Genomic DNA, 12,975 nt, shown 5'->3' with positions numbered 1-12,975 from the left:
TGCTTCCAAGTCTGGCTTCTGAAAGCACTTGAGTCCCAATAAATAAAAAGAGAAGGTGTACCAGTCCAAAACAAAAAGAAAAGAAAACAGACATCCAACAGGATTTAACAGTACAAGTCCAAATTAACCATCCAGTAGGACAACTAGACAAGGAGAAGGAAAGCCGAAGTACCCGCCCACCTGAAGAAATGTCAATCTTAGAGCAAAAGCAGAGGAAAACTGGCAATCAACATAAAGAGGAGCAACAAGATTTGCAACTCACGAGTAGAACCTCACAATAACTGTGTCTATATGGGAAGCATAATTAACATCGACCCAGCTCCAATGTTAAGTTGACATTTGGCATTCTTACCACCTAGCCAACCAACCAAGCCAGACCATCTTGCCTCCGCGAATCCCATACAGATGGTGAGCTGGAACATGGCTGGCTGGAAAGGGAGGAAAGGGATGGTTGACAGTGGACTAATGAACCTTCTCTCTAGATTTGCTGTACCAGTAATAGCCATTCAGGAAACCTGGTTAACTGAAGTGGATGAACTAGTACAACTGCCAGGCTTTCAGGGATGGGCCTCCCCAGCCCAAAAAAAACAAAGGGAGACCCTCTGGTGGGTTATGCATTCTTGTAAAGCAAGAATTTCAATGGCAGGGGGAGAAACTATACAATGAAGACAAGTATTCGTATTTCCTAGCTGTTAAATTTGGATATGAAGAGTTTGAGTTAACACTGGTAAATGTGTATATCCCTCCAAACACATCCCAGTATTATAACTCCAAATACTGGATAAATTTGGAAGTTATCCTAGACGATATATCTGCATTGCACCCTCAGTCCATAGTGGTATTACTAGGAGATTTTAATGCTAGGTTGGGTATAAGTTTGCCCAGAAGAAGGTAGTCCCAGGGGAGTTTTTCGATAACCATCCTCAGTGGCTGTCGAGAGACTGAAAAAGTAATGCTGCTGGCCTGCTCCTAGTCTCCTTAATTTTTAAGGGTAATCTCCAAATTCTGGGAGGTAAGGATAAGAATTACACGTATCCTTACACATATCACTTGGCCCATTCAAGCAGTGTGCTGAATCTCTTTTGTGTGTCTAGAGATAAAGTTAAACCTCTAGATAAACCTCTTTGTTACGGTACACTTTAGTGATGATAGCGATTATCAGCCTGTAAGCGTGACATTGTGAGGCCACTCAGATTTAAGACCATATAACAAGACAGATGGCTCACCAAAAAGGGAGAGGTGACCCAAAATAAAAGGTTAATTTGGGCTAAAGATGATACTAAGGCAATATCAGACTGCCTTAAAGCAGAGAATGCTACCAACTGGGCTAGAACAATTCAGTCATCTACTACTGACTGACTATCAGCCTTCAATGCATTCTCTAATCTTTGTAATATCCTGAAGAAACACCTAACAACTAAACCTGCTACAAAGAAAGCCCGAGTGGGTAGACCCCATTGGTTTGATCCTGAATGCTGAAAAAGAAATTGAAGGCAGCCATGAGGCTCGCACAGAGGAATCCTACTGTTCATATACAAGCCAAGATGTTGCACACAAGAAGGGAATATAAAAAATAAAATAAAATTAAAGAATAAAAGTTCTGCCACCTTAATTTAGGCAGAACTTGAATTGGCTGCTAAAACTCATAACACAGCAATATTCTGGCATTCAGCAGCAGGAGTTCTAAAGGAATGGAGATTTGCATTTGATATACCAATTTCCACTGAAGAATGGGAGAACTACTATCAAAGTTTGTTTGCTTTGACCAAATATGTGGAGAAACTGCCTCTAAGCAGTGAACAAGCACCCCCTGAAACCCTTCCCCCTTTGCCGCCGGTCTCTGTAAAAGAGATACAATATATTATTAAATGTCTAAAGCACAATAAAGCCCCAGGTGAGGATTTTCTACCAGCAGAAATACTTAAGAACTTCGCTGATTTGTGGAGTCCATTATTGGCAGGTTTATTCACACATATAAATAATACCTGCCATATTTCAGTTGGCTGGAAGGTGGCAATAGTGGTCCCCATATCCCAAAAAGGGAATAAAAAGGATCCTAGATATTACAGACCCATCAGCCTGATCAATATCATAGCAAAAATATATGCGAGGTTCCTTCTGAACAAAATGGAAATCTGGGCAGAGGAAAATCATATTCTCGTAGAAGAACAAGCAGGCTTTAGACAAAGCTGATCTACCATTGACAACTGCTTTGTTCTGAACCATCCAATTGCCAAATATGCCTATAAGAGGAGACCCCTATATGAACCCTTTATAGATCTTACAGCCGCATTTGATATGGCAAGTAAAGATGTACTATGATGTAAACTGACAGCTCTTAAAATTGAACCTAGACTACTAATCCTAATTAAAGCCCTATATACAAATACTTGTTTGAAAGTGTGGTATGGAGTCCTGACTATCAGGATTCACACAAGTAAAGGGTTAAGGCAAGGGTGCATTTTAGCCCCATTACTATTTAATTTATACATCAATGACTTGTCAGGATTAATGAAAGACCCTATGATGCACATGCCAACAATCCTAAATAGAAATTGTAACACCTTGCTCTATGCTGATGATATGATCCTATTATCGTACTCACAAGTAGGATTGCGTAGACTACTAAAGAGATGTAGCTACTACTGTCAGGATAACTAATTATTAGCAAATAAAAAAAAATATGGTGTTTGGTAAACATAACCAGAGACATAGATGGCTACTAGATGGGGAACCAATTGAACAGGTTAGCACCTTCATATACTTGGGCATAACTTTTTCCAAAACTGGATCTTGGGCTTGTAACCACCAATGGAGCACACTTAGAGCAAAAGCTCGCTTGAATCTATTACTCAAATTAAAGAATCACAGTTACCCAGGCTCCCTAGTACCACTAATCAAAGTATATAAAGCTAAGGTAATCCCTATGCTCCTATATGGAGCTGAAGTTTGGGGTTTACACCCTATTACAGCTTTAGAGCAAGCACAGTCTTAACACTACAACATGTATTTTGGGTGTGGACCCTAGGACTGTTTATATAAGGGGGCAAGAGATAAGTACCTTGATTCACGTATTAAACGTATGGCCCAGTGGGAGGCCGATATTAAAACAACATACCTCATATGTGGCCAGAATCTGAAAACGACATTTAATACAACACAATTTCTGTCTAAAATGGTTCAACTGAGATCGCCATATGTGGGCCTGATTGGGGTAGATTGTAGGGGGTGATACAGAAATATAATTTTATGCCATTTTATTCTATTTTACATATTTATGTATTAAAGTATTATATTTTATCCTATAACTATTGTATTTTACCCTACTCTCATTTTAAATTGTTTGTTTAGAATTTTATTGGTAATATGTGTTTGAACCTGTACGTTGATATGGCCTATAGGCTAATCAATATATATATGTTGCCAAGCATTTTCCTGTCTTTTGCCAAAATAGATAATAATTCATTTTGCTCAGGTACCATCCGGCTCAAGTACTATTTAAAGAAGAGCTGAAAAACTTTGGTGGGCCTCCAGATATTGTTGTTCAGATGTTGCCAAGATCTGCAACCCCCGATATTCTGGCAAATCAACTAGAAAATCCCTGGCTATCTCCTCCCACGGTTTCACAGGCGATGCTACTGGCTGCAATAACTTGGAAGGTTTCCCTAGCTGTCTCTTCATAGTGGCACATTTGGGGACAGATATCTTGGTTACTTCTGAACAACCATTCAGCAACATCTGGAGGCCCACCAAAGTTTTTCAGCTCTTCCTTAAGTAGTACTTGAGCAGGATGGTACCTGAACAAAATGAATTATTATATATTTTGGCAAAAGACAGTTATCAAGGTATCACTTCCAAACTTTAAATATTGTGTTCCTTCATTTAACACATTCTATACACACATTTTAGGCAGTCTTTCTTCAAACTCTACATCTATGTTCTTGACCGCACTTCTGACTTTCTTCTTGACTATGTACAGCAGTCTTTCTCAACATTGGGCATTGGGTCCTTCCATGTCAAGTGGTCTGGGGCTGCTTGCTTGACCATCACGGATTTTGATGAAATTTGGTGTGAACATGCACACATGTCCCCAATTAACATTGGTAAAGTTTTATGTTTGCTGATGCAATACTTGCAGAGTCATTTGTTTGACCCCATACCGCAGCCTTCTACAGTATGACTCTGAGGGTTCAGAAACTTTGAGACATAATATCTCCGGCAATATTTCGTTGAGAGAAACAAAACTTGGCCTTCTTGTACAACTTGTTGTGCTCTATCAAACAAAAATAATAAAAACAAATATAAAATTTCATTCTCCTGCTTTCCAATAGTTAACAAATTGAGTGTAAAGTTGATGGTTTTTGTAAAAATGCCAAAAATAGGGCATTTCAGCCCGCTTTTACAAAAAAAGAAATATTTAAAAAAAATTAAAAAAATATTTAATTCCATGAATGTTTCTGTCGCAAAAGTTGAACAGATCTGTCAGTGTCAGTATTTGGTCAGTTGATGGTTGCTGGAGGCTGGCTCGAGTAGCCAAATGTTTAGTCATGCCACCAACTCCATTGCATGGTGATTTGGTGAAACAAAATCACATGGTGAAACATTCACAGGATTAAATATATATATACATTCTGAAAGAAGAAATCAAAGAAAGCAGGATGCTGCAAGAAAAAAGATGGAAAGTTAGCAACACAATAGCTGGCACAAGAGATCTTCACCAGTTTGTGCCAGCTGATTCAAATTCGATTTCTGTGAGCAAAGTTTCAAATGACACGCTTAACTTTGTGGTCAAAATGTCCAATACCGTCGATCCGAATTTCAAATTGCCCAACATATTTCCTAGTTGTTATGTTTCCTGCATCTATGACAAAAAATAGTGGGTAGGCAACGGCATGGAAATTTCGATCGAACAAAATGATGCGTTGGTAACATTTATGCATCCACGAGGCCGTGCTCATTCATTTTATTGCCCTGAAAGACAAGATGTTTGTTGGGTTCCAGAACCACATCTTATTTGTGTGCTTCCAGCACCTTAAGTTAAATTGTCAAGTCGACAGTATCAAATCCCAGAAGCGATGCTAAAGAACATGGCGCGTGAATTCAATAATAAATAAGCAATAGTTGGAATTTGGCAGTACGAACAGTACGGACTTCGCCTTGGGAACCATATAAGATACCCACTTTAGGCTTGGGAACCTAGGATAAGCTGCCCAATCATCGGCTTGGGAACCAGACAGATACCCACACAAGGCTTTGGAACCTCGAGGAAGAAACCAAACTACAGGCTTGGGATCCTGAACCAAGAAACTCACCTGTGGCTTGTATTGCATGGATATCGGGCGTGCCCCCTATGGCGATGGGGTTGCTGGGTCAAGTGCCTGAACTGGTAGTGACAATGTCACCATGGACCAATGCAATATAATAGTAGTAATGATGTCTATATAAAACAAACAAAATGAAACAATAATAGAATGCATGTGGCGTTGCCATACAATGTCCTCAACTTTGTCCCTATTTTTAGGGCTTTATAAGTCAACGATGAAAAACCAACCCTACTTTTTTAGGGGGCTTGAAACATGCTGTTTCTAATGAGAATGATTTAACAGAGTTTCCAGAAGGTCTTTTTTTGTAAAATTGGGCTGAAGATACCCTATTTTTGGCATTTTTACAAAAACAGTCAACTTTATGCTCAATTTGTGAACTATTGGAAAGCAGTAGGAGAATGAAATTTTATATTTGAAAACCTTGTGTTGCTAAGTTATTACGCACAAAGTTTCACATTTCGCATACCTTTCCTTCCAGAGATATAAAAAGCCAAACTTTAACCTTTTTTCAAGCCACAGTCATTTTCAGTCAACTTTGTTCCCACTTATCTAGATGGAGATTGCTCATGATAATGTTTTTATTATTTTGTTTAATAGAGCACAACAAGTTGTACAAGATGGCCAGGTTTTGTTTCTCTCAACAAAATATTGCTGGAGATATTATGTCTCAAACTTGCTGAACCCTCAGGGTCATACTGTAGAAGGCTGCGGTATGGGGTCAAACAAATGACTCTGCAAGTATTGCATCAGCAAACATAAAACTTTACCAATGTTAATTGGGGACATGTGTGAATGTTCACATCAAATTTCATCGAAATCCGTGATGGTTGAGCTGGGCACTTTTCTGAAATCAGACCACTTGACATGGAATGACCCCATTTTAAGATGTGTGGAATTCAACTCCCAGAGTTCCCCAGCCAGCCCCACACATCTTAAAATGCCCAAGGTTAAGAAACACTGGTCTACAGTCATACTCAATTCTGATGTAACTCTTTATCTTTATCCTCCAGCACTTCCCCAGATAGAATGCACTATTTGGGCATGTCTTTTGCAAGCTGAGAAGTTGTGGTCCTATAATTAAACATCCATCGCACACCCATCATATCAGGGAAAGTATAACACACTCACCTTGCAGTTTCCGACGATGGAAGCGTGGGGAACCAAGGAAGCTGTTCTTGATAGAGTTCAAACGAGTTTTCCATGCCACGCCGGCCACACCAGGACTGCTCGGGGGTGTCCCGCCGGGAGTGCTGCTGGGGCTCTCTTTAGGCGTGTGCACAGGAGTACTCAGTGGAGTGGGGAGGGGGCTTCCCCGAGGGGAGGGGTGGGGAGTGACCTGCAGCACAGATTTGGGTGGGGGTTTAGTCGAGGGGAAAAAGCAATGGGGAGAGGAGGGTGGGTGAACGGGTGGAGAGTTGGGAGGCAGAGGGAAGGGGGTGGAACATTGACTCTGGAGGGCCCCCTCCCTCACTGGGCTGCCCTTGGCAGGAAGCGTCTGAGTCTTCACAGGGGCAGGGGGAGGTGATGGGAGAGAGAAGCTGAAGATGGGGCTCTGGGTGTGGGGAGAAATGGGAGGGGAGAAAGGGGAGGAGGGGAGAGCCGTGAGATGGGAGTGAGCAATGGCAGGTGACAATCTCACAGTCAACTCCCAGTTTCACAAAGTGGCCCAGATTATGAGTTTCCCCTACTGTGGCTTATATATATATATCCGTACAGATATCCGTACATATATAGAAGACTAATAAATGAGAATATTTGTAGCTCAGGGTTGAAATGAAGGAACTTTGGTGCCTTCTGAGCTTGCTTGTTTTCTTGCAGATGTTTCATTACCCTAACTAGGTAACATCATCAGTGCTGGGTAATGAAATGTCTGCAAGAAAACAAGCAAGCTCAGAGAGCACCAAGGACCCCTCATATATAGAAGAAATCCACCATTCTAATGGTATCCTTATCCCAGTTTAAACAGGAGGAATACTGCCATTTGTACACCAGTAAAAACAGGGCTGATCTGGATCAGGAAATATCAAAAATCTGTCTGACTGAAAAAGATCAGGTGAAGATGAAGAGGTTCAGGATGTATAACAATCTCAGGAGCAACTGTCAATAAGAAGAGAAATTCCAGCTCTGTCTGGAAAGTATCTGACTCAAAAGAGAAATAATCTGTAACACCTCTAAATCTACAACAGCAAAGACATAGGCACATGGAGAGTCAAACAGAGATTCAGAATACAGTGCAGGACATGGGGGTGGAAAGAGGAAAGATTCTGAACATTTTGTAATAAGACTCCAGTGGAACAGAAGAGTGACAGCATTAATTAACATTAAGCAAGAAGTATTTCTGGGAGAAGCAGATTGACTCGATGGTATAAATCTTCATGATTTCCCCTTATAACATTCCACTATTTGATTTCCTTGGTACATGGAAACGTGGACTGATCTATGATGAACAACCCTAATTTGTCTGCTGACTCTGCTATCTGACTGTAACCTTTAGTTAAAAAGGACCATCTGCCTCCTGTAATTTCTGCCAATGCTTCAGGTCTCATTGTTTAAACAGTGCTATCCGATAGGACCCAGGAAGCAGTGCCTTCGGGAACAGAGTCTTCTCAGAGAACCATAAAGCCACTACCTCAATCTCATCTAAGCAAACCTTAAAAACCTGCTGCTTCTTCCAGGCCAGGGGTTGGGTGTGTGGTGGGCCTTTTCTGGGAAAGTTTTGTTGTTGTTTCCAGACATGTATTGTTCTTGTTTCTTATATCATTCCAATATTCCTTTTATTATTGTACACCACCAGAGCTGTTATGGAGTTGGATATCCTTACAAATTTGACAAATTAATAAATTATGGGCAGGAAACAATGGTGATATGGAGAAAAAGTGAATTCCCTTCTCCTTTACATGATAGTCTTCATCTGGATCTTCCAACACTGCAACTATTACTAACAAGTAAAAAACAAGCATTTGGGGGCCAGCTGGATGTTCACAGTGTCTGCAGGCTATGGTTTTAAAAAGTCAAGCTCGTACAATCAAAGCTCTACCTGCTTTTATGTTTAATGCACATTTTTAAAATTAGGTGAAATTTGATCACATCATTATAGTCACCACCATTTTTACTACATCCAGGAGACATCCTTGATTGCTCAGATTTGAGTCTACTTTCCCCAGACTAATCCTTTCCAGGCATATGGAACTATAACTCCCAAGATCCCACTCTGGTGTGGTTCAACACCAGAAAGACTCTTATAATCTGTTCTTTTGCCAGCCAGACTAATTATAATATTATCCACTGGCAAATCAGCAATATATAGATAGCTCATATGAATAAATAAATCTAAATCCATGAGCAATGCCCTTCCCTTTAATCCTACCCCCTGCTTAAACATATATCTCTGACTTTCCTCATCCAAGGTCTACATATACCTCACCTTTCCTTCCCTATTCTGTACCTTCCCCTTTTCCCACAGGGAGATGCTAGGCGCTTTCAAAAGCTCTTCCTCCAATGCAAGTCAACAGGTGTGGCTTTTCCTTAGCATGGAAATGGAGTCATGGAAATGGAGTGGAAAGTGAGTTGTTCCAGATGCATCTTCTGGCTATTGTTCATGCACTGTACAGTACACACCACGTCTGCCAAGAAAACTAATACAATGTCCTCAGCACTTCAGCAATTGGAACTAAGTGCAGGATGGGATGTCAAGACCGCTGAATCTAGGGATCATTTTTCCCAACTTCCACTCCCTCCTGAAGCCTAATATTTAATTTGTCCACCATTGTCTTTGTTATCTTCTGCCGCAGTTGTTTGTTGTATCCATCCATCCCTTTTGCCAACATACCATTTTTTTGCCTAGCCCATATACTCACCCTGGGGCTACTGAGGGGACTAGAAGATAAGCCAGTGGAGGCACCACTTACAGATCGAGACCTGTGGGGGGCAAAAAACACATATGATGATTAAAGTGTTATCTTGGAAGGGAAGAAAGTGGTGAAACACGGAAGAGGATGGGATCCATGTGAAACATCACTCTAAAATAGCATTACAAAAAGTTTTCTATATGTTGTATTTGTGCTGATAAATAAATAAAGGGAGACTAGTATAGATCTATTTCAAGCTATTTAGCTCTCATCAGCTAGCCATACTCTTACTGGGATTCGAACCTGGGCTGTATTACATATTAGGCACATGTATTAGCCACTAAGCCACAGGCTCTCCTCCTTATCAGCTGAGCCAGGGAAGTAGGTATGTATTTGTGTTACAACCACTGGTATGCCCAAATATGGGAGGGAACTCACTACTCCCCCTTTCTGTCTATCGGCTCACTGCAGGAGACCATCCAGGCAGAAAACCATATTTTTAATGTTGCCTTTTTATATTTGTGGGGACAGCGGTAGGAGCTTACGCGGCGCGGCCGGCCCAAGTTCGGGGACCTTGCAAGGCCTTGCCGTTTTTTGCATCGGGGCGTGCTGCAAGAGAGAGGGAGTAAAGACCTTTTCTGGATTGTTGGTGGTGGAGGTTTGGGCCCGTGCTCATTAAAGCAAGTCCGGGGAAGTCCTTTGCGCCAGCTGGAAAAGGTCTTCACTCCCCCCCCCCCTTGCAGCATGCCCCGATGCAAAAAAATGGCGAGATTGGCGCACTTGGGGCTGCTGCTGCGATGTCCAGGGAGGCTAAACCAAGCCCCGCACCTATCCCAGCCAATTTGCGGCTTCCCGGAGCGCCAAGAACCTTCGCGCTCTTCTCTGCGCTCTCCTCGGCTCCTCGCGATGGCAATAGACGTCCAGAAGCGGCGGGGGCCGGAAACCCTAGCCCCAAAAGCTGATTCTGGACATCTATTGCAGTCGTGAGGAGCCAAGGAGAGCGCGGATAAGAGCGTGAAGGTTAGGGTTACTGGGCAACGTGTATCTGTGTGTGTGTGAGGCTGGAGTTATGTCCCCCCCCGCACCCTCCCTCCCGGGGGTCGAAGCACCTCAAAGGGACAAGCAGGCTGCCACAGCTCCACTGAGAAGACATTTCTGAGAAGAAAAACTTCTCCGGTTGGGCTGCACCGGAGCTGGTGGAGCGCTGGCAACAGCCTGCCTGTCCCTTTCAGGAACTCTACTGAGAAGACATTTCTGAGAAGAGAAACTTCACTGGTCGCGCCCGACCTGGTGGAGCACCGGCAATCGCCGGCCCGTCGCCAGGGAGACAGTCAGTGAGGTGAACCACGTGATTGCTCCAATCACACGGCCGCAGCCCGACCGGAGAAGTTTCTCTTCTCAGAAATATCTTCTCAGTGGAGTTCCTGAAAGGGACAGGCAGGCTGTTGCTGGCGCTCCACCAGCTCCGGTTCAGCCCAACCGGAGAAGTTTTTCTTCTCAGAAATATCTTCTCAGTGGAGCTGTGGCAGCCTGCCTGTCCCTTTGAGGCACTTCGACCCCCAGGAGGGAGGGTGCGGGGGGGGGGTGTAACTCCAGCCTCACACACACACACACGTTGCCCAGTAACCCTAACCTAAGTAACATCATCACTGCTAGAAGGGAGTGGGGTTGGGGGGGGGGGGAGAAAGATAGGACAAAAAGGAGAAAGAGAAGGAGAAAGAGGAGGTGGGGGATAGTGGGATCCTTGCTGCTTTCTGAGCTTGGTGGTTTTCTTACAGACATTTCATTACCAAACTACATAACATCATCAGTGCTAGAAGGGAATGGGGTTGTGGGGAAAGGCGGAGGAGGAGAAGTTGAAGGACAAAAAGGAAAAAGATAAGGAGGGAGAGGACTGTGGGGGTCCTTTGGTGTTCTCTGAACTTGGTGGTTTTCTTGCAGGCATCTCATTACCCAACCAGGTGTCATCATCAGTGCTAGAAAAAAATGGGGTATACAGAGAGGAGGAGGTGGAGGAGGAGGGCGATGTCTGTGTGGTGGTCCTTGGTGCTCTCTGAGCTTGCTTGTTTTCTTGCAGATGTTTCATTACCCAAACCAGGTATTGGTTTGGTTTGGTTTATTTGGATTTATATGCCACCTTTCTCCAAAAGGACTCAGGGCAGCGTACAACATTAAAAAACACACATCCCAAAAGTTAAAAAAGATTAAATCCATATCCAAAAAAACAAACCGAATTTTAAAAAAAACAATACATTTAAAATAAGTTAAAATTAACAGGCCAGGCCGGCTTGCTGGAAAAGCCAACTTTTTAGGGCGCGTCGGAAGGACCGGAGGTCGGGGATTATGCGAAGCTCCGGGGGCAGCTCATTCCAGAGGGAAGGTGCTCCCACAGATAAGGCTCTCCCCCTGGGGGTCACCAGTCGACACTGCCTGGCCAACGGCACCCTGAGGAGGCCAACTCTGTGGGATCGTACTGGACGGTGGGAGGCTACTGGTGGCAGTAGGTGGTCTCGCAAGTACCCTGGGCCTAAGCCATGGAGTGCTTTAAAGGTCATAATTAATACCTTGAATCGCACCCGGAAAACAACCGGCAACCAGTGCAGGCCGCCTAAAAGGGGTGTGACATGGGAGCACCTAGGTACCCCCATGACAACCCGCGCGGCCGCATTCTGGACCAGCTGCAGCCTCCGGGTGCTCTTCAAGGGCAGCCCCATGTAGAGAGCATTGCAGTAGTCCAGGTGAGAAAGGACGAGGGCATGAGTGACTGTGCACAGAGCATCCCGATCCAGGAAGGGGCGCAACTGACGTACCAGGCGCACCTGGTAAAATGCCCCCCTGGTCACGGCCGTCAGGTGTTCTTCTAAACTAAGCCGCGTATCCAGGAGGACTCCCAGATTGCGAGCCTTCTCTGAGGGGGCTAAAATTTCTCCCCCTATCGTCAAAGATGGAACAAGATGTACAAATCGGGATGACGGAAGCCACAGCCACTCAGTCTTGACTGTGTGGTGGTCCTTGGTGCTCTCTGAGCTTGCTTGTTTTCTTGCAGATGTTTCATTACCCAAACCAGGTATTATTATCATCATCAGTGCTAGAAAGAGTGGGATATATTGAGAGGAGGAAGAGGGGGGGGGGGGAGACAACAGCGGGGTCCTTGGTGTTCCCTGACTTTGGTGGTTTTTAATTATTTTTAGGGAATTTTTATTTATTTATTGTTTATAGAATGTTTATTACAAGAAATGTTATTCCTTTTTGCAAATGTTTTATTTGTGATGCAATGTGTTGCTTTTAAGTGTACAGGTTGGTGCATAGTATAATAATAATAATAATAAATTTGAATTTATTAGCCGCTCCCTTTCCAGACAGGACTCGGGGCGGCGTACAGTAGAGCATAAAAAACATAAAACATATGTACAGACACATAAACATACACATATACAAAGACATACATGCACGGAGGAGGTAACAAATTACATCACATTTAGACAATTAAAAATCACCATTAAAATATCCCATTTACAATAACACAATTTAAAAATTTAAAAATTTAAAACGACTGTCAGGAGGAATAAGGAAAAAATTTACGGTTGAGCCAGGCCAGATAATTGAAAGAGGTGGGTCTTCAGCTGTACACGGAAGGAGCGGAGATCGGAAATAATCCTGATGTCACGGGGGAGGTCATTCCACAGGGCTGGGCCCATCACAGAGAAGGCTCTGCTCCTGGGTGTCGCCCCCCGACACTGTTTAGCGGACGGCACCCGAAGGAGTCCTTCTCTGTGAGCGGATTGGTCGTAGGGATGTATGGG

At 43.3% G+C, this 12,975-nt stretch overlaps 1 protein-coding gene across 5 annotated transcripts in view; it reads right to left on the bottom strand.

Annotated features, from left to right (window-relative positions):
• LOC309400333 (serine/threonine-protein kinase BRSK2-like) overlaps positions 1-12,975 on the bottom strand; it is a gene marked incomplete at its 5' end in the record, with an annotated part of 234,862 nt that overhangs the window by 34,756 nt on the left and 187,131 nt on the right. For all 5 annotated transcript variants that reach the window (XM_081968749.1, XM_081968750.1, XM_081968753.1 and 2 more), the window contains 2 exons: positions 6,453-6,876; positions 9,182-9,242. In XM_081968749.1, the coding sequence (XP_081824875.1) occupies positions 6,453-6,876; positions 9,182-9,242 (485 nt within the window). The remainder of the gene's footprint in view (positions 1-6,452; positions 6,877-9,181; positions 9,243-12,975) is intronic.

The sequence above is a fragment of the Natrix helvetica genome (assembly GCF_964273705.1).
Source record: "Natrix helvetica genome assembly, chromosome: W".
In the NCBI taxonomy this organism is placed as follows: domain Eukaryota; kingdom Metazoa; phylum Chordata; class Lepidosauria; order Squamata; family Natricidae; genus Natrix; species Natrix helvetica.
This window is presented reverse-complemented; position numbering and strand designations above follow the sequence as displayed.